The sequence below is a fragment of the Manacus candei genome, unplaced genomic scaffold (assembly GCF_025592945.1).
Source record: "Manacus candei isolate 608988 ecotype Guabito, Panama unplaced genomic scaffold, ASM2559294v1 h1tg000081l, whole genome shotgun sequence".
NCBI classification, from domain to species: Eukaryota; Metazoa; Chordata; class Aves; order Passeriformes; family Pipridae; genus Manacus; species Manacus candei.
In genome coordinates this window covers 3,874,584-3,895,572 of record NW_026138129.1, presented here as the reverse complement: position 1 = coordinate 3,895,572, position 20,989 = coordinate 3,874,584, and the positions used below count along the sequence as shown (strand labels likewise).

Sequence of the window (20,989 nt, the reverse complement as noted above, 5' to 3'; positions counted from 1 at the left end):
AGAGCACACAAGGAATAAACAATCAGGTAGCAAAGCTTATGGAAGATATTTAATTTATTTAAGGTACTAAAACTTTATACCTGGAAGTGGTCAAGGCCTGATTGGATGAGGCTTTGAGCAAACTGGTCTAGTGGAAGGGGGGGTTGGAAGTAGATGATCTTTAAGATCTCTTCCGACCCAAATAATTCTAGTATTCTAAGATTAAAAGCCTTCCTCAGCAGTTTTTTTTAATAGAAACTATACTGTTACTAAATGAAAAATTCTCTTGTGTTCACATAAATGGTTAAAACACAGGAAATAAAGGTCAGGAATAAAATATCAGTTTTCTCAGGACAGTCCCAAAAGAAAATTGTTCTAGGACTTGAGTATTCATCATAAGAAAAAGAGAAATGAATAGTGAAAGGACAAAGCTGGCCAGTGATATGATTTTATTCAAGATAGTAAAAATGAAGGCCAATTGGAAAAACACATTGAAGACTGTAGAATGCTGAGTGACTAATAGCAAAACGAAAAATTAAATTCATTGTTGATAAATGTGAGGTAATGTACATAGGAAAAATAATTTTATCCAAACTGTGATGGTCTTGACTAGTTATTACCACACAGAAACAAGATCTTGGGGCTGTAATAGATAGTTCTATGAAAATGTCAGCTCAATGATTAGTATCAATCAAAAAAAGTAAATTGAATGCTAGGATTAATTAAGAGAGAAATGTAGAAATAAAAATTAAATAATAAATAACCCCAACCCAAACAAAAATCAATCAAACAAAAAAACCATCCAAGAAAACAGTGCTGTACAAATGCTGTAAAAATCCATGGTGTGCTCCATTTTCAGCAGTATGTGCATGCAATTCAGCCTTTTTCATCTCAGAGTAGGATACAGTAGAACTGAAAACATACAAAGAAGAAGGAATGGATAACCAACAACATCCATGTCACAATCACTTAAACAGCTTATGACTTTTTGGCCCAAAAAAATGATGGTGAAATGGGGCTTTATTAAAGATATACAAACCCATAAGAAGCATAGAGAAAGTGACCAACACTGGGACAGCATCCTGGACAGTATCACTACCAGACTGATTTATATAAGCTACTGGCAGATCCTATGGATTGACAACAGGGAGCTATGCTAGACAAATCTTCGATCTGAGTTGGTGTAGCCACTGTCAGATCCCACATGAGAAAGAGATGGAAGTGATCTGTTACTGCATTTCCCTGTGCTGCTGTGTCCCTTCACAGAAACAGAAGCCTGGCTCTGCAGTCACAGATCCAGTGCTCCAACCTATTTCAAGCCACAGGCTGCTACGGGAAAGGCACAGGACAGTCCTTCTGTGCAGCCCAGACCATGTCCTCTGCTGGAGACATTGCGTGTTCCTGTCCACGAAAATATCCTGACCCATGAGTCTTTACCAAATCATTTTCAAACTTTTCTTTCAAAGTATAAATATTTATGCTCTTGGTTTTATCAACAAGAACCCACAAATACTGAGAATATTTAGCGCTGTTGTATCAGATACTTTAGCAATTAAATGACAACAGGCCTCTGTACAAATCTTACTAGTTTAAAATAATAGATTATAAATGTTTATGTATTTTCTTTGAACTCCTTTGCCTTTTTTTTAATTTCAAGCTGTCACTTTACAATTTAAAAACTTTGTGTTCTGCATTGCACCTTAGTTTTCTGAAGAACATTTCTCCCACAGTAATATCCTTTAAAATATTAAGTGTCTTCATGTTTTGATTACAAAATTATCATAACTTGTATGCCAATGTTGTTCAGAAAGTGCTCTCTATTTTCCGTTCTTTTGCTAATGCTTTCCATCTTGTTATTAGTTGTGATCCCTTGCACATTCAAAACAGGAAGATCTTTCCAGCTATTTTGTTTTGTTTACCTTTATAAATATTAGTTTTTTAAAGAAACATTATTTTTAATACTTTTTTTAATATTCAGAGACATTTTCAAAGAGATTCCACCTGATGTAAAGGAACATATAACCAGTTACCAGGTAATAACGGCCAATTTTGATGGTTGAGCATACAAAATATCAGTTATTTTGCAACAGAGTAGTATTCAACATGCACCTTCTCGGGCTAAAAAAAACAATTGCAAAATGTAATACATTTCAGCAATAGTTAGAAAATATGGAGATTAACACTTTGTTTAAATTTTAAACATTTGACATGAATTGATGATTGCACTGGCCTATGTCTACTCTCAGAGGAAACCACAAAAAACAAATACAAATAATATACAAATGACAAAATACAAACTCCCAACCTCTCTACTCAGAAAAAAATTTGAATTTGCCAAATAATATTATTTGTACAGAATAGATGTTTTTCAGAGATAAAAAAGTGAAATACGTATATATGGAATTTATGAATGCAAAGACTTGCACAATCACAATTGCAAGCAAAACTTGATTGTATTTAGAGAATGATATTATCTTATAAAACAGATCAAACAGACCTTTCTGTAAATGGAAATAAGTGAAATTCATGTTTCAAGGTTATATTATAAGCTAGAATTTAGAAAAACTTCTGTTTTCCCTCTTGATTGCCTTTTTGCATGAGACCAAGTGATAACCAGCAGAGAAAGAGGTCAACAGATCTATGTAGACTTGAGCAAAGATGCTGTGCTTACACACATACAGATACAGACAAGCACTTACACTCATATAAATCTGCCTAAAATTTAACATAAAGCTTTTAAAAATATTAACATATATCAAGTGACATTTATCAACTACTGGAAAAACAAAATAGTTTTATTAATTATACATTATAAATTCCATTATTCAAATCGTGAAAACAAAGCTATAAAAAGGATTTTAAAAAAAGAGTTCTCCCAATATTGTACCTACTCTTCAAAATTGTCTTAAAACTACTTTCAGATATGCATACATTTTTAAAAGAGTTTCAGCTTCAACTATTATGCAGATTTTCAGAGATTTCAATTTTAAAAACTGATCCTATAACCTATATTTATAAAACAGTAAATATATATTAATGTAGGGCAGCAGATTGTCATAAAGGCCTCAGAAAATACTCTAATCATCACTTAGAACAAAAAACCCACAGAAATTGACAGGCCACAATCCAGGTGAAAAGAATGACAAATATTCAGAAACCACATTATTGAAGGTGCTTTAAACTTTCATTAAATTGAGACGGATAGTATAAACTAGTCAGCTAACTGCTGAACAAGAAAAAAAGGCAAAAATATATTTGGAAAAGTATTTTAGATACACCTTGTATAAATATTAATTACAGATACAGCTTACCGTGAAATGATTTTAAGTAACACTCTAAAAGCTATGAATGGAATTGCAAGATAGATGTTTACCCTAAAATGTGGGCGCAAAGCCCAGCAGGAATGGAGTTTATAACCAAACAGCTAATCCATTCCTCTACCACAATGTCCAATATTGAGAGATAAACTGAATAAAAGGTTTGCCAAGGTTTTCATGATTTGTTGACCAAAAGACAGTTCCCAGCCTGAATGAGTAAACATAGAAGAAAAAGCATTAATTCATTATAAACAAAAAGAAGCTGAGAGAGTTAAAGAAAACTTGTCTCTTTGCATATCATCCCTGTTTGGACACCATACTAATCCTATCTGCATCCTTCCAGCTTTAATGAATGTACTGCAGGCTCAGTAAGGTTTCAGACGCTGGTTTCAAGGATCTCCACCAGTGATACAAGGACAAACACAAAATTTCTGTCATCAGTTGTAAGTCTGAGCACACAAAACCAAACATCTTCAGACGTTCTAGAGATTACTGTAAAAGTCATACTACAAAGATGTTACAATAATATTTCTGTTTATACAGTGCTCTACTTAAGGGTCTGTTTGGAGACCTCTCCAAGCCAAAGCTATTCTTTTTTAATTATACTGTATGTAACCATTGCGTATTTAAATAAAGAAAAATATGACAAGTAACTGCTTATCTTATAACTACAGCTAACGCTGCATGTTTTTTCCATTTCCTTAACAAGCACTACATCACTATTCTAGCAGAAAAATAAATGACTAGTGAAAACAGGACTGTCCATTAATGTCCTAAATAACTTGCCAGTCCTTTTATTCTAACAGCTATTTCAGTGTGTAACAAAATGTTGCACAATAACAGCGTACCACAGAAGCTGTCTTTTTGACTGATCTACAACACTACTTCTCATTCTCAATGCCCTGCATGTCAGGCTCTTCACTCTGAAGCTTGCACAGAACTAGAATTTTAATGAAAATTTACTCTCTTAGAAATAATGGGGACCTAGAAAATGGCTCAGAAAAGATGTATCTATAACTCAGCTGATATGACAGTTTCTATACAGACAGAAAATACCAGCACCAGTACTTTTACTTAGTTTCCAAAGCTTGCTATTTAATGACAAGGGTAACTTACTATTTCAGTAACAGTAATATTTTGAGGAAGATCCTTAGCTGCTCTTACAGAAGTGGAAAGACTTATATTAGTTGACAATCTTTATCCTAAAATCTTGCCCAGAAAAATAGAAAATATTGTGTGAAAATGACACTTTACCATCCTGTATGGTCTCAACATAATGGTATGGTTGTTGCAACACCTTCATGTAATGCAATACCAGGACTATGTTGAGAAGAGTAGAAACAGATTTTAAGAAAAAAAAGTCAACTTAGAATTTCACATATTGTGTTCAAATATGCTCTAAACCGAACTGTTAGATATGCAGCAACACTCTTTTGCTTTTAGAACACAGTTTTGAAAATATAAACCTAAGTCAAGAGGCTTCTTTATCTCTACAAACCATTCAGCAAAAGGGTTTGGGAAGAAGGCATGCAGGCTTTCCAGGCTATTAAAACCATTAAAAGCAATGAGCAGTAAATAGCAGCTCTTCAAAGCAAAACATACTAGAGTTTCCAATTTTGACACATGCAAAGAGCTAACTTCCTCCTGTGGAGGAAGAAGAATGCAGAACAAAGTATTCCAGAAAGAAGGAAAGACAGACAAAGAGAAAAGCAGAGTGCACTTGCAATTGCGCTTTAAGGTCAAAGCTTGAACCTCAAAGCTCCTCCAGCTCTGCACTAACAAAATTCCCCATCCACAGATTAGCTGAGAGGCAGCAAGATTCATCACATTAAAGTTAAATGTGCAGAAAATGGAATCATAGTAATCCTCACTGACATGTTTACATGTACAGTCTGCTGAGCATCTACGTCTGTTATTTGATAAGAAGCATGGAAATAATAGTCTCAGACTTTGAAACAGTGATACAGACTGATCCTAGCCCTGCAACTCTTACAAATGCCTCATCACATCTGAAAATTCCTCACAGTGAGGTGATGGCACCTACCATCTAGTGAGCTCCCTTGCTGTGCCAAGATACATAATTCTACCTACGAAAACTTTGAACTTCAGTTCGTGACCGCTCCACACTGTGCTTTGGGGAAATGCTTCAGGGAGGCTTTAGCCAGAAAACCTGTTGGCTTGATCATATTCATAAACAGAAAACACTTTATTATCCAGAAGGAATTAAATGGCTTCTCTATCAGAATGAATTAAGATAATATTTAAATACTTAGAATAACTCAAGATGAAGTTTCTAAGACTATAAGTAGATATCTGTCACTATAACTCTTAATTACCCTTTTTTTCCCTGCAAACCTATGACCAAGTGAGAATGCAGTAATATGTAGGCCCTGTAAACTTTCTCAGTAAGAGATATTATCAATATACATACTATTCATTAATCAGTATGTTCTCTGATTTATCAATTATTGGATTTTTTTATGCTATATGTACAGTATCTTTAAATGTGATAGCAGAATTAAATGTTCATTGCATTTTAGACACTACAGTGCATAGTGATTCCCTGCTCAAAATTAATTTAAGCTCAGTCCTACTATCACTCTTCAACCTGTCAGTTTAGAAAACCACTCTCTGCCTCATATTAGCATTCCTACCACACAACCTGTTGAGACCCCACTCCTCACCCTTCTACATACAGCACAGAGCTTTAGCAACTGCTTGTTACCTTACTATGGGTTAGTGTGACACTGAACCAGCCACCGTCATCTTAACTCTCAGTTGTTCCCTGGGCTGCCACACCAATCAATTAAGCAAATTGATTTTGGAAAATTGTTTTGTTGAAGTTAAACATAAATGCTTAAAGACTATTTTGTACATTCTACTTGAGATGTACTTAATCTCTACAAAAGCCTGTTCCCTTTCTCCCATCTCACATGGATTTAAAAAAGTCTTTTTTTTTTTTTCTTTTTGCTTTCCATACAGTACTTTTGACATTTGTGCTGGGGGGGGGATCCTCCTTTCTTCTGATGAATTCCCAAGTTACTCTACAAAGTAGAAGACATTACTGCAGATTCTAAAGAGACAAGTTTTCATCTTGATGCCTCCCGACTTCCTTCATCAGTAACTGTTTGATTTCTAGTTGATTCTCATAAAGGATTATAATAGTCTAGGAAACAATCAAGATATCATATCTACATCTCCAGTACTTAGATTCCTGTTCTACTATGTATCTGTGCAGGAGGTAATCAACCCTGCAGTTCTGCCATATTTAGAGTATATTTATGCATCATTTAGCCAGAGAAAGAGACTTTGGGGTGACTAAAGGAGAACAGGGGTAGTAAAATGCAATATGGGAGATAAGGGGAAACAGCAAAATGATACTTATTGTTGGATATGGTAACATTTAATGAAGATGTTTTATTTCACTACATATTGCTAGGCAAATATAGATCTTTGTGCCTGGATAGAAGACATAAAATGTGTTTGTTCACATTTATACTGCTACATTTAGTGTACCTGAAAAATTTCTATTACAGACTAGGAGACAACATGTGGAGGACAGGTAATATTTCTTTGAAACAGAATTTTTTGCATCTCCATCTTAAATATTTCAGAATGGTTAAAGTTATAAAGATATTGCTCAAGATGAGACAAATATGAGCTCAGCTACAGCCATCACTGTGTTCCTAACAAGTTGAAAATCATTGTGAACTATGTTCTGGGGTTTGGAAACAAGGATAAGATATATAACTATTTACCACAGATTAGGTAAGAAGAAGGATAAAAGTGCAACATCCATAATCATTAAACAGCATCAAATCATTAATTCAGATCTTGACCTTACACAGGTGAAGACAGTGGGGATTTTGCTGTTTATTTCATTATCATTTGCATGAACACAACATTCTTTTTAAGAGAAATAAAATCTGCTTGGGGAAAGTCCCTGATACTGTTAATCAAAACTTTCACCTGGCCATATCTCCAGGACTTTGTTTAAAACATTACTGAAGTTTGATTCAGCTACTTTAAAAAATAATTAGTGGAGGCTGGAAAGAGTTGCAGTAGATAAAAGCTCACTTGCTGAGTGATATACCTTTAAGTCAGAAAAAAATGGTGAACAAAAGGAGGAACTGTGGCTACCAGTACTTTGGTTGCTCAAGTGAACTTTTAAACTCTTTTTGTAATTTTAGTTAAACCACCTTCACAGCAAAAAAGCAATAAAATAAAGTCACCTAACAACAAAAGCCAGAATACTGAGGCTTATAATAAAATCCTTGACAAGTTGTGCAGTGTTGCATGAAGCTGAAAATCAGGCTCAACTTAAGACCCTATCTCCATATCCATAAGTTCCTTTCTTTTTCTCTGTTCTTGTCTTTTGACAGGTAAATGTCAAGACCCACAGAACAAACTGTTGCACAAGTATGGCATCATGGAAGCTTGGAAAGCGCATGTTGGTGCTCAACAAATATGTTGGCTTTCAGGGATCCCTGGGGCACTTTGCTTGGGGATGCAGCTGTCACTTTTGATATTTCAATCTTTATTTTGCTGTATGAGAGGCTAGTTAAAGTTGAACACACCCATATATATATATATACACATATATAAACACATATATATCTACCATATGACCTTGAATTTTAGGTGGAAATTTAGTTGCAGATACCGCACTCCAAAAATGCAGATATTGTTACAGGTAGGTAGACTGTCAAAGCTAAATTTGGAGCATTCATCTGCAAAAACCAGTTATAGCAGCAGTTGATCATAACTGCTAATATATTAATAATATATAACTGAAAATGTAATATATATTCAGGGAATCTGACATCTTCTCAAGGTCAAAGACCTAAGACTGAATACCCAGAGAGATGTCAACAGTATGGATAGGCTTGTAAGATACAGTTTCAGGCATATCAGTGAATACAAAGATTAAATCTTTTTTTGAACTAGCATTTGAAAAGGTTAGTTTTGAATCTTAAAGGTTAACGATTAAACAGGGACTTCCAGATCCTGGGTACCTTACTAAGAAAACTGTGATTCTGATATAGTAGCTGTGCTAAAAAATGGTGCCACAGCACACGTAATCCAGCTCACAAATATTCCAGACAGTTTCACTTGCAGGCCACTGTAGCATTCTGTCTCATAAGTGAAAGGCAGATCAAGGAAGATATTTTATCTTATCTTCTTTTGATCAAAAATGCTGTAATCCTACCTAAGTTAAACTTTCTGTCCAGTGCCAGTAGATCCCATAGAAAGTCAACATTCCAGAAACTTGAACAAAATATTAATAATTACAATGATAATTGTTGCAAAACATGTCTCTTCTATTCTGTTCCAACTGGATAAAATCTTAGTTGCTGGGCATAATGTAGGTCCAGTAGTACTGTTGTTTCATGATGAATACATAAGGATGAACAAGGTTTAAGCAAAAGGTTCAACGTAAGGTACCACAGTGCAAGAGAAAAAAAAACCCTACACTGAAGGATTTTTGGAAATCCATGTAAGGCTGATATAGAATCTCAATTTCTATGTTTATATATTCTCTGAAAAAAAGAAAGAAACAAAAAAAAAAAGATAAAAAACCAGAGGCATACAGGATGAATAAAAACAACTGAAATCCTAGCTGGCAGTCTCTGAAGAGAAGCCTGAATGGACACAAAGGCCACTACCTTGGCATCTCGAACAATGATCAACCAGGTAGCAGTGAAAATGTGAAACCTTTACTGAAACAAAGGTGATGGTAAAATTCTAAAACCTTTTGGCACAGCAATGCAGGATCATGCACTGATTTTAATTCTGCTTTTCTGTGAATATGAATTAGAACCTCTGAATTAACTGTCCATTTTCCAACCACAACCATTCTGTTCTTTAAAAAAAAAAAAAAAGGAAAGAAAAACACATCAGAGAATCTGTCTTCCCCTGCCAAATGCAATGATCTTTTTCTTTCAGAGAAGTTCAAATTTAGTCCCATTGAAGCTATTTGTCTTTATAGAGAGCCAGGTGTGTTTTGTTGGCCATTTTTTATCTTCTAGTATCAACTGTTCCATGTAATTACTTTCTGTAGATCAAGCCTTTTTAATAGGTCTGTTTTCCCAATGTCCTTGCTGTGTGCACAGAACTCCCAACAACACTAATGAATCTTGAGCACATGACTTTAGTGCAGACAATGCTTCGTGTCATTTTGAGTGGTAAGAGCTCATAACAGAGACTATGTAGTGCAAGCACTAAGCTGCACAGTAGCAGTAACCACTGGTTTTTTAATGAACTTTAGGCATTCTTCTTAGAATACCACGACATAAAGCCCTGGAGGAAAGAGGGGCCCAAGGCTACTTAATATTCAATGCTCACCTCTTCCAAAATTAGGAGCAATGAATCCCAACACAGAGGAAGTCAGGTAAAAACACCAGGCCTGCATGGACAAACAAGGAGCTCTTGGATAAACTGAAACACAAAAAGGAAGCCTACAAAGGGTGGAAGCAAGGAGAGGTAGCCTTGGAGGAATAAACAGAGATTGTCTGAGCAGCCAGGGATCAGGTTGGGAAAGCTAAAGCTTTGACAGAATTAAATCTGTTCAGGAACACTAAAGGCAACAAGAAAAGCTTTTATAGGTAGGTCAGTGATAAAAGGAAGACTAGGGAAAATGTAGGCCCTCTCAAGAAAGAAACTGGAGACCTGGTTAACCAGGACATAGAGAAATCTGAGGTACTAAAAAACTTTTTGCCTCAGTTTTTACCAGGAAGTGCTCCAGCCACACCATCCAGGTCACAGAAGGCAAAGGCAGGGACAGGTAGAATGAAGAATCACCCACTGTAGAAGCGAATCAGGTTCAAGAAAACCTAAGGAACAAGAAAGTTCACAAGTCCACGGGACCTGATGAGATGTATTCTGTGTGTCCTGAAGGAATTGTCAGATGAAGTTCCATCATACTGAAGAAGTTGTGGCAGTCCAGTGAAGTTTGCACTGACTGGAAAAGGGAAAAAGGACAGGTCCAGGGAACTACAGGCCACTCAGTCTCACCTCTGTGCCTGGCAGCATCATGGAGCAGATCTGCCTGGAAACAGTGCTAAGGCACACAGTTATTTTGGAAAACACATATAGTTTTGTTTAATCAATACAGAACATTTTCCACCTGCAAATGTCATCTCCAGCTGGTGGCATAAAGGTGCGAGTCATGTATTTGCAAAAGAACATCCATCCATGTCATCACCCATAAACAATCAAAATACAGTGCAGGAACAAAACTGTTTCACCCCATCCCTTGACACATGAGAGTTAGCAAATGCTACTTTCTTCAATTAACATGAAAGGGCCTTTAAAAACAATGAAGTAATTAGAGTCGTTCATGACAGATAATTACGTCATGTAAAGGGGAGCATTCCTGGAAGTGCTTTAGCATCTATTAGAAAAGAACATTTTTTACGTTTTTCCTTTAAAATGAATTTCACAGACACGCAAGATGTGGGAAAATGGCAGCATTCTCATCAGTGTTAAAAGCGTATGATACGAATGAGGTCTCCAGCATGACACTGGCTGCAATAAATTATCAAGTGTGTGTTCTGTTTTCTGAAATGGGCTCAATTTATCATTTTATAGAAAAGGTTCCATTATGCTAATGTCTTATGAAATCACTTTTTGCTGTTGCTGGAAGGTGAAGAGGAGATATCAATTTTTATATATAGAATGTGAAAGTATTGCAGCAGTGAATTGTCAAGGGTTAATAACCCTAACAGAAGATACAATTGACAGAATTGTCAAAGAGTAAACTTCCAAGGACTTTGTAATGATGAATTTTCATAACCCTACTAGAAGAAGAAAAAGCAGAATAACTTTCTTAAATTTAACTATTTCAAAAGAAATGTTGACACAACAAGAGAAATGTTGACAGAATTAGCAATAGTTAATTGCTGAGCTGAAAATTTATCCTCTGTTTTCTAATTAACCCTTGAATTGACACTGGAGATTGTTTAGGAAGTGGTTTTCCAATGAAGGTCAGATTAGAAAATAACATTATCATTCTTGTCAACTTGCCCAGACAACAGACATGAAGGATAATCAGACAGGGGTACAGGGTTGATTACCTGAAAAGAGGAATATGTGTCTCTAAATAAAACTTTATAAAATAAGAATGTTTTTCTTCTTTTGAAGTACTGGATACAAAACAGGTAGGTACTAAAAGAAGAGAACTAGACTTAGATAGACAGTTGGTTTGATCCTGCATAATAATTCTTTTGTGGCTGAGATGTGATTTTTAACCACAAAACCTCTTTTTTTCCTGTGCTTCAGAAACATTACCATATTATGAATAACATTTAAAAGGAAGCATTGTCTTAGGGGCATTCCTTCCCATAATCCAAGAACCTACAGCAACTAATCAAGGGGATAATGTAACATATATTGACATTAACAGGCTGCCCAGGTAAGGGGTTGACTATAGGTATTTAAAAGATGTTCAGAAGTGGCATTTGGGGACATGGTTTCATGATGGCGTTGGCAGTGCTGGGTTAATGGTTGGACTCAGTGACCTTAATGTCTTTTCTAACCAAAATAATTCCATGATTCTATGATTGCAATATATTTTAGCAGTTGAAAAGAAGTGGAGCTAGAGAACTGCAACCATTATCTCAATGGATCATCATAAGCGCCTATCTGGATCTCACAGCTTCAAACATGGATCACAGTTCAATGACTTCTGCCATGCAACATTTAGCAAACAACTTGGAAACTCTTAAAATTTTAGAAAAGTTCTCATTCAACACATAGGAAATATTTAGTGAGAGTGATTTAACATTAAATTCAATGTTACTGTACCATATAAAAGTGTTATTGCCATACTCTTAATAAACACATGGATTTTTAGATCGCAGATGCACATACTTAAAAGATAGTTACTTCTAAAAAACATGTTCTAACACTGTGATGATCTAGTCAGGCACAACGTGTTTGCATTTTGCATTAAATATGTGAGCAACATGACCACCAAAGGGACAACAATGTGTGTAGTTGCACACATCTTTGTCTCAAGAGGCAGCCAAGTGACAAAAGGTTGTAAAACAAAACAAAACAATACAAGCATGAGGGACTGCAAATGGGGAGAACATCTTCCAAGTATGGAATACCCATAAACAGTGGCTGACAAAACAAAACCAACTAAAGCAGCGAGGAGCACAGAGAAGATTCCCATTCAGGACAGGGACAAGTAGTATAAAAATATCAAATAAGAAACGAAAAATGGAGAGGAAGGAAGACAAGCCTGCTTTAGTTCCAGTTTCTCTTTTCAAAGAGCTCTCAGTCATGATTAGTTGAACTTCTGTGACTACAACACCAGTGCAATAAAAATGGCATCAGCTCTGTGGTATTGCACATTAACAGTAAATTTAAGACAAAAGGTCTAACAGTTAAAGACTAATAGTTTTGTGTATGTAATGATTGCACAGTGATAGCCATTAACAATGAGCAGGAACTAACCACTGACACATGCTGTCAATGCAGAAATTTTGTAAAGTTTTGTTTTGAAGTTTAAACCAGAATTGTACATACAGTAAATTTACAGTGTATAATGAAGACAAATGCAGCCTTTCTTCCCAGAAATTATTTGCCAAAATCAGGACTTCTATGTTATTTCTGAGTTGGTACTTTATTCTGCATTTCTAAAAAAGTACTCATACCCTTTTCTGGATGTAGACTGATCCTCAAACTAGTATTGCACTCAATATTTAAAAGTTTGTAACATCATGTATTATAAACGATCTAAATTAAATATAGGCTAAATCACAATGTGTTGCATAATGCACTTTCATTTGCATTAAAAGTGGTTTAATCCTAATGCAATAGTAAACTGTCTGGGCACCAAATCCAAAAATACGTAGTAACCTAACTAGTCACTTGAATATGTCTACAGAAAGAATACATTGGTTGCATATTAAATAATTTACTACTTTTTCTTGTACAGCAATATAAATGTTATTCAAATGGATGTCTGTAAGAAAGAACTATCATAAGAATCATGTAACCACCAGGAAATGGTGTATTAGTATTTTAAAAAAATTAACAAAGGTCAGTGTAAGTACTCTAATAATTTGTTTTAGAACAAAATTTTCATATCTCTGGGAAAAAGGACCTAATTACTGAATGTAAATTGTACAGAATACTGATTTTCCTTCCTCAAACTACTGATTTACAATACTGTGGACCTAAAGTAGATTTATATAATTAATGTTATAATTAATCCACAAATTATTTGTACAGATGCCAAAGGAAAAAAAATCTTTATACTGATTAATTTCTTTTGAAAAATTGCAGTTAAATTACAGGAGAGAAACTTCAAGAATCTTTTTTCTCTTTTCTAAGGAAATAGTAAATTCTTAGATATTGGTTTTATCACAGAACAAAGCAATAGTAGGTCATAGGAAAATAAGTTCATTGTTGTCTCAGTTTTGTCTGGTGCAGTTGCTCAACACTAACAGAGATTCATGTTTCTGAGTAATGACAGAAATGTTGTTGCCACACTGGAGTCCATTTTGAATGGATGAGTGTTCATGTTTTGATGGCTTTCTCAAGCAGGGGATAAGAAATACTCAGCTTTGTATTGGGTAGTGGCACTCAGCCTAACATCACATCAAAATGGGGAGGGAGACGTACATCATACCATTGCCCAATCTGGAACTAATTTGATATTATAAGCTTTATAAAACTTTATAAAACTTCATAAAGCTGTAAGCAATTTTACAATATTTCAGGAGTTTAGAATACTCATTTACTTCAAACAGATCTGACACAAAAATTCTTATTCTTTTAGGCTTTTTGAGTAAAAGAATAATAATAAAATGTAGTATCAATTACAGAGCACAGGATTTTTTAACACAGTCTTCAGAATACTATTGAAAAACTATTTGTAGTGTCAGCAATTTCCCTGCCTAAATTGATACTTTTTTTTTAATTCATCAGAGCTTCTCTCAAAAATATGCACAGTTTTGATTGCCCAAATCCTAAATTGTGGCTTTGCTTTCTAAATGTTTTTTTCCCTTCTAAATGTCTCTTATACCAAACTCTTACATAGAATGGGAACGAGTTCATCACTTTATGCATCACTGACAAGACCGTCTTTGGCAATGACAGTTTCACCTTCTCTATCTCATATTTGTGTTATTCGTAAAGATAAGAAGTTTGAACAAATATTAAGTTTTGAGAAAGCTTTTCCTAACTAGATGGAAAACAATCAATCCCTCTTTTTTCTTGAGTGTACATCTTGGCACACCTAAGTCAGTACTTTATTTACTCTTACGTGAAAAGAGGAACATGGAGAGATAAGGAAATAGAGGTGCCTTGCATGCAAGCATTTGTAAAGGGCTAGCTAAAGAACATTGGGATTTTCTTTGGAACTGGTGAGACGATCATTTATTTAAAAGTTGTAAAGAAGAAAACCTAAGTAATGATGACCACATCCAACTGATTCAGACAAAATAATAAACTAGTTGATAAGGGATTAAATTAAAAATTAAATAAGTAACAAGCTGAATATCATCTTTCAGAAAACAGATGTTGTCAAACTATTTTAATTTTTTCAATACTACAAATTTACCTGACATCAGTAGCTGATAAATATATTTAGAAAGGGAAGTAACGAGATTCTGCAGTCTGACCTTCTGCCTAGCACCATCCATACTAGGTTGAAGTCCAATCTTTGTTGCTGGACATGTGTTTCAGAAAAAATGTTCTATATTTACTTTTTGATAGTAAATAGGGTGAATTCTTACAAGCCAGGATAACTTGCATTGGTGGTTATTTTCCTGGCAAGTTAAAATCTATGTGTGGTATTTATATTTGGTGGTTTGCACTTTCTATACAATGAAAGCTTAAATCCTTAAACAGCTGGTAAGATCTAAGACTCCCATGTTACCAAATTTCCACTCCCGTAAATGCCACAAGATTATACTAACAAATATAAACCAATCATGACCTGCACTTCGTAGGATTCTCATGACTCTTCTTGTGAATCTTTTAACAGTTTTGACATCAAAACAGTGTGCTATTTTAGTTTTTGTTATGCAAGTGTCAAAAGCAGAGAAAAAAACATTTTCCCCACTTCACTGTTTTCTGTTCATACTTCCAAAATTGTATTAGTTCTCTTGGACCTGGCATCATGATGCATTCTCATATTCAGCTGATCAGCTATACAAATCCTTATGTTTTTCAGATTCAGTGTTTCTCAGGTAAAAATCAGAGAATCAAAGAATTGTTAGGGTTGGAAAATACCTCTAAGATCGAGTCCAATCATTATCTCTTCATCCTATATACATATCTACTGATATGCAACCATTATGGAACATAGTTTATTTGCTTACATCTTGTTTACCAAAACACTTTGTCCCAGACATTGGACAGAAATAAAGTAGGAGGAGGTCACTTGAGCTTTTTTCACATGTGTATTAGAAATCATGTAATGTTTTCAGAAAAAAAGAGGAAAAAAAAAACCAGAAAAAGGCATTTTTGTTACCTTACTCTGCAGAAAGAGGAAACATGGAAATCTTTGATGCAGAGATTATTTGGATCCATTTTTGTATTGTTTTCAAAAATGTTCATGACTTCCAAACTTCTGAATTTCTCATAGAGGAACAGACAGTGTACTCTATAAACACGAAGCAAGAAAGATGCTTCTCCAGACCAGACAAGAGTTGATGTCATTACTCACATTAGAGTGGGGGTGAGCTGAGAAGAGGATGCTCTGTTATGCTCTTCTTCAAGGAGCAAATAAAACCCATTCATGGAGACACATGCCAGGCTATAAGGGCTTTCATCTCATCAAGTGCAGCAGTTCATAATACTTAAGTATATTGCTGCTGTAAGAGCAGTACAACATAACAAGAATTGCCTCTCTCCTGATATGTCTGGAAAAATGTTACATTTTGACCTCCAAGCATTCATGTAAATACTTCAAAAATACTGGTTTTGCAGCCAAATGCTGCAAAAGCTTCTGGGAGAAGCTTTTCTGATGCAAAAATTACCAGAAACCTTTTTCCACAGAATTCAAAGGAGGGCAAATAAAACAAAAGCAGGGCAGGAACATTGGCTCAGCCAATCTTGTGGTAACGAGCAGAAATAACTTAGCCTTCAGGAGACATGAAGTCTCAGTGTTTACTGCTACAGTTACAGAATAGCTGTGTAGCATGTTAGACTAAACAATAATAAGTTAATAATTAATAAATCCTTGGCCTCTAAATTGTACATTTAAACTTGCTAACTACTCATCAGGTAGTATCTCTCACATATAGAAGAAAAAAGATTATACTTGGTTCAGCTGTATAGTTTGCTACTGTAGACTGTTCACCACAACCATCCACCTCCTAAGACAACAGCTTGATAAGTATAATTTTAACCATCAGTGATGGTACTTGCCTTCTTCAGCCACTCATTCCCACTACTATTAGTCATTTCAGCCGTGTCAAAGGAAATCCTCACTACATAGTAAGGTGTATTGGAAAAATGATCTCTGGAATAATTTTCTTTTTTTCTTTCCTTCCTTTCTTCCTTTCTGTCTTTCTTTCTTTCTTTCTCTCTTTTCTTTCTTTCTTCCTCTTCTTTCTTTCTTTCTCTCTTTCCTTTCTTTCTTTTTCTTGCTGGATGATTTTTAACCCAGACTGTTCCTTAACTAAGGGAATTAAGTGACAACATATCTACAAATTAACCCACATCAAACCCACAATAATAAAAAAACCCGACATTAAAGTCTCCCACATTGAACAAAAGCAGTAGAGCTGAACAGACAAAAGGACAAGTTTCCACAGTGAGAATTTAAACAAGGAAAGAAGATAACAGGCCTTTAAAAAGTACTTATTATTAACATCCTTCCAGACAGAATTATTGGTAGAGTGGCTCTTTTCTTTTTCTTATTATAAAAATAATTTATAACCTAATCCAAGATAAAATTAGTCCACCTATATTATCAATATATTTTTTCCTCAGCTTTCATTCTGCCATGAAAATATTTGCTGCAACACACCAATCAGTAGAAGACACCAATCAGTTTGTACCTGGTTTCACAGGTAGTCTGTGCAGTCTGTGGACAAACATGTCACATGAAAAATTTTGAAAGTCTATACACATGTATAAACTATTTTGTAGAGTCAAGCACAGCTATTAAAGCCCTGTACATATCATGTAGAGGGCTGAAAAAATAAATATGTGGTAACATTCAAAAGCTTGCATTTTTGCCTTGCTTCTGAGAGTAAGCCCAGTCTGAAGCCCTGTCCCTAGTTTACCGGATTTAAATGAGCATGCACCCCTCTTATCTCATTACTCATTCAGATTGGGAGATGTGGATCATTAAGCTGGGTACTAATTTGCTCCTAAACTGCACTCATTCATCATGAGTTGGCAGTGAGAGGTTGACCAAGTCAGTTGTGGAATACATCTGTGACCCTCCCATGGATTGTGTATTTTCTGCATGAGTTACTTAATAAATTCTCTAGAAGTTATTTTAACAGTTTTAGTAGCCATTTTTTTTAAGCACAATGATTTCTGTGGTCAGGTCAGATACCTGGTTAGATACAGAGGTTGTATTCAAAACTCATCTTCTATAATCTCAATCTATATGTTTAGTATTACCTTCTTTATTGTGTAAAAAGGGTATTTCTGTACTGTTCTTCATAAAATGACATTTCTGATGGACTATTATGATAAATCACAACAGAATCTGGTATTGCACAGAATGATGTATCTTCACTGGGGATAACGCTTTTGTCAGTAAGGGTTATCTACACTGGGTGAGGAGGGGGTTTCTCTGAGGAGATTCATGTAATTGCTAAGGGATTCTTATATGTGCTTCTGACTTAAGCTTCTCTCTCATGAACACATTCTGCAATAACTTAACTTGTGTCTCAGATTATTTTTCATGATAAAGATATTTTCAGCAATCATTTGTTGGATGGAGAGGTACTAAAATCCATAATATGATTCATCATCATGTGTTGTGCCAGCCATGTTTAAATAAACAGTAAATCTATTGTAAATATTTTTACAAAATGTATGGTTATGAAAACATCACAACAGATTGGGAATTAAACACATTTGCAACACATAAACTGTCCAACACTCTAGGTAAGGAAACTTCTGTAATAGAAATTTTACAGAGAGCACTTTTTACCTACTCATAGACATCTGGGGTTTTTGCCAGCTTATAATAATTTGTAAAAATATTAACATAATACAAGTTAGAGACAGGAGCAACACAAGAAATCACTCGTTTTATACACAAAGCAAAATTGGATTCTTATCACCTCTTAATATTGTAGTATTTTTGTTTAATAACTAAAAGAAATCACATATTGTGGGGTTTTTTTCCCTTGGTGTAGAACTAGAACTGTTCACCCTTAAAAAGAAGTAGACAAATATTTATATATGTAAATTGAAATGTACTAAATCACTGAATTACCTAATTTTTCAGAGGGAAGAGAAACACTGCTTTTTCCAGGACCCAGAATAACAGCCAAACCTTCAGATAGTGATGGAAGGATGCTGGTACTGAGATCTACGCGAGTTAGGCTTTCAGGTTCTCTTTCCAAGGCTTTTAGAATACCTCCAACACAGTTATTTTCTGTCCCCTCCTTGTTCTGACCATTCTTCTGTGGACTCTGAACAATATGAACAATGCTCTGCTGGGCCAAGTCACACTTCTGCAACACAAAACAAAAATCCCAATAAGTAATTAATTGTGACATAATGGACAAAATTCCTCTATCTCCAACATGTTATTTGCTAAATTGTCTCCAAGCCACTTTGTGGAGAATTTCAGTGGACGCTAATGGAGTTTAAAGCAAAGTGACAAGGGTAAATTGCTGGAATCAGGATTACTTGCATTGGCAAAAGGGTCACAACACTTACAAGTTTTAAACATTTAACAAAGAAATGGTGGACAGAGCCAACAGCTCTAAATAAGTCTGGTTTATTGGCACAAATGAAAAACTCATAAGGTAGCACTACTAAATCAAGCACTAATAATATTCAATGCTTAATAGGCACTCACACAGATAATGCTGATACACACTCTTCATGCAGCAATTTAACGTCAAATTTGATTATCACAGAGAGTTCATGAAGCTCTCTCAAGCTACTACAAAGTATTTTTATAAACAGAAACAGGGAAGATGATGCTACTGATGGAGACTGATACTTATTGCTTCTTTAGATAGCTGATGTCATTGCAAAATCTCTCTCGATTTTTGAGCAGTCTTGGGAATATGGAGAAGTCCCAGTTGATTGGAAGTTGGTAAATGTTGTCCCAATTTTCAGGGGCAAGAAGAAGGACCCTGGAAACTACAGGCTTGTCAGTCTAAATACAGTGCTGTGTAAAGTTATGGAGAAGATTATTCTGAGAGGTATTGAAAAACACATGAAAGACAAAGCAGTCATTGGTCACAGCCAGCATGGAAAGCCCTGCTTATCCAAACTGATTTCCTTCTATGATAAGGTAATCCACCTGGCTGATCAAGGGAAGTCAGTTGATGTAGTCTTTTTGGATTTCAGCAAAGCTTTCCTTACTGTCTTTCACCATATCCTTCTGGACAAAATGTCCAAAACAGCTGGATAAACACATCATGTGGTGGATGAGCAATTGGTTCACGGGTCAAGCACAGAGGGTAATAGTGAATGGGGTAACATCAGACTGGTGACCTGTCACTAGTGGGGTTCCACAGGGCTGCATCTTGGGCACAGTGCTCTTCAACATCTTCATAAATGACTTGGATGCAGGACTGGAAGGGATACTAAGTAAGTCTGCAGATGATACAAAACTAGGAGGAGCTGTTTATTCCCTCAGAGGAAGGGAGACCCTGCAGACAGACCTTGATAAATTAGAGGACTGGGGCAATCACCAACCATTTGAAGTTCAACAAGGGAAAGTGCCCAATTCTGCATCTGAGATGGGGCAACCCTGGATGTTTGTACAGACTGGGGAATGAGAAGCTGAAAAGCAGTGCCACGGAAAGGGACCCGGGGGTCCTGGTCAACAGCAAGCTGAATGTGAGTCAGCAGTGCCCTGGCAGCCAGGAGGGCCAACTGTGTCCTGGGGGGTATCAGGCAAAGCATCACCAGCCAGTCGAGGGAAGCAATTGTCCCGCTCTGCTCTGCACTGGTGTGGCCTCACCTGGAATATTTTGTGCAGTTTTGAGTACCACAATACAGGAAAGATACCGAGCTATTAGAGAGCATCCAAAGGAGGGCAATGAAGATGGTGAAGGGCCTTGAGAGGAAGCCGTGTGAAGAGCGGCTGAGGTCACTTGGTCTCTTCATCCTGCAGAAGAGGAGACTGAGGGGAGCCCTTATCACAGTCTATGACTTCCTCATGAGGGGAAGAGGAAGGACAGGCACTGATCTCTTCTCTGTGGTGACCAGTGACAGGACTCGAGGGAATGGCCTGAAGTTGTGCCAGGGGAGGTTTAGGTTGAATATTAGAAAAAAGTTCTTAACCCAGAGGGTGGCTGGGCACTGGAACAGGCTCCCCAGGGAAGTGGTCACAGTCTGGCAGAGTTCAAGAAGCGTTTGAATGATACTCTCGGGTGCATGGTGTCACTCTTGGGGATGGTCCTGTGCAGGAGTTGGACTCGATGATCCTTGTGGGTCCCTTCCAACTCGGCATATTCTGTGTGATTCTGTGATTCTCCCTAATGTAATTTTCAGTCTAAATCTGGTTTTAGATATAGACT

The 20,989-nt window shown here is 36.0% G+C and overlaps 1 protein-coding gene across 4 annotated transcripts in view; it reads right to left on the bottom strand.

The window, feature by feature from the left end:
* The window catches only part of PRKN (parkin RBR E3 ubiquitin protein ligase), a 706,049-nt gene that overhangs the window by 469,125 nt on the left and 215,935 nt on the right, over positions 1-20,989 (bottom strand). For all 4 annotated transcript variants that reach the window (XM_051811267.1, XM_051811264.1, XM_051811266.1 and 1 more), the window contains exon 3: positions 18,721-18,961. In XM_051811267.1, the coding sequence (XP_051667227.1) occupies positions 18,721-18,961 (241 nt within the window). The remainder of the gene's footprint in view (positions 1-18,720; positions 18,962-20,989) is intronic.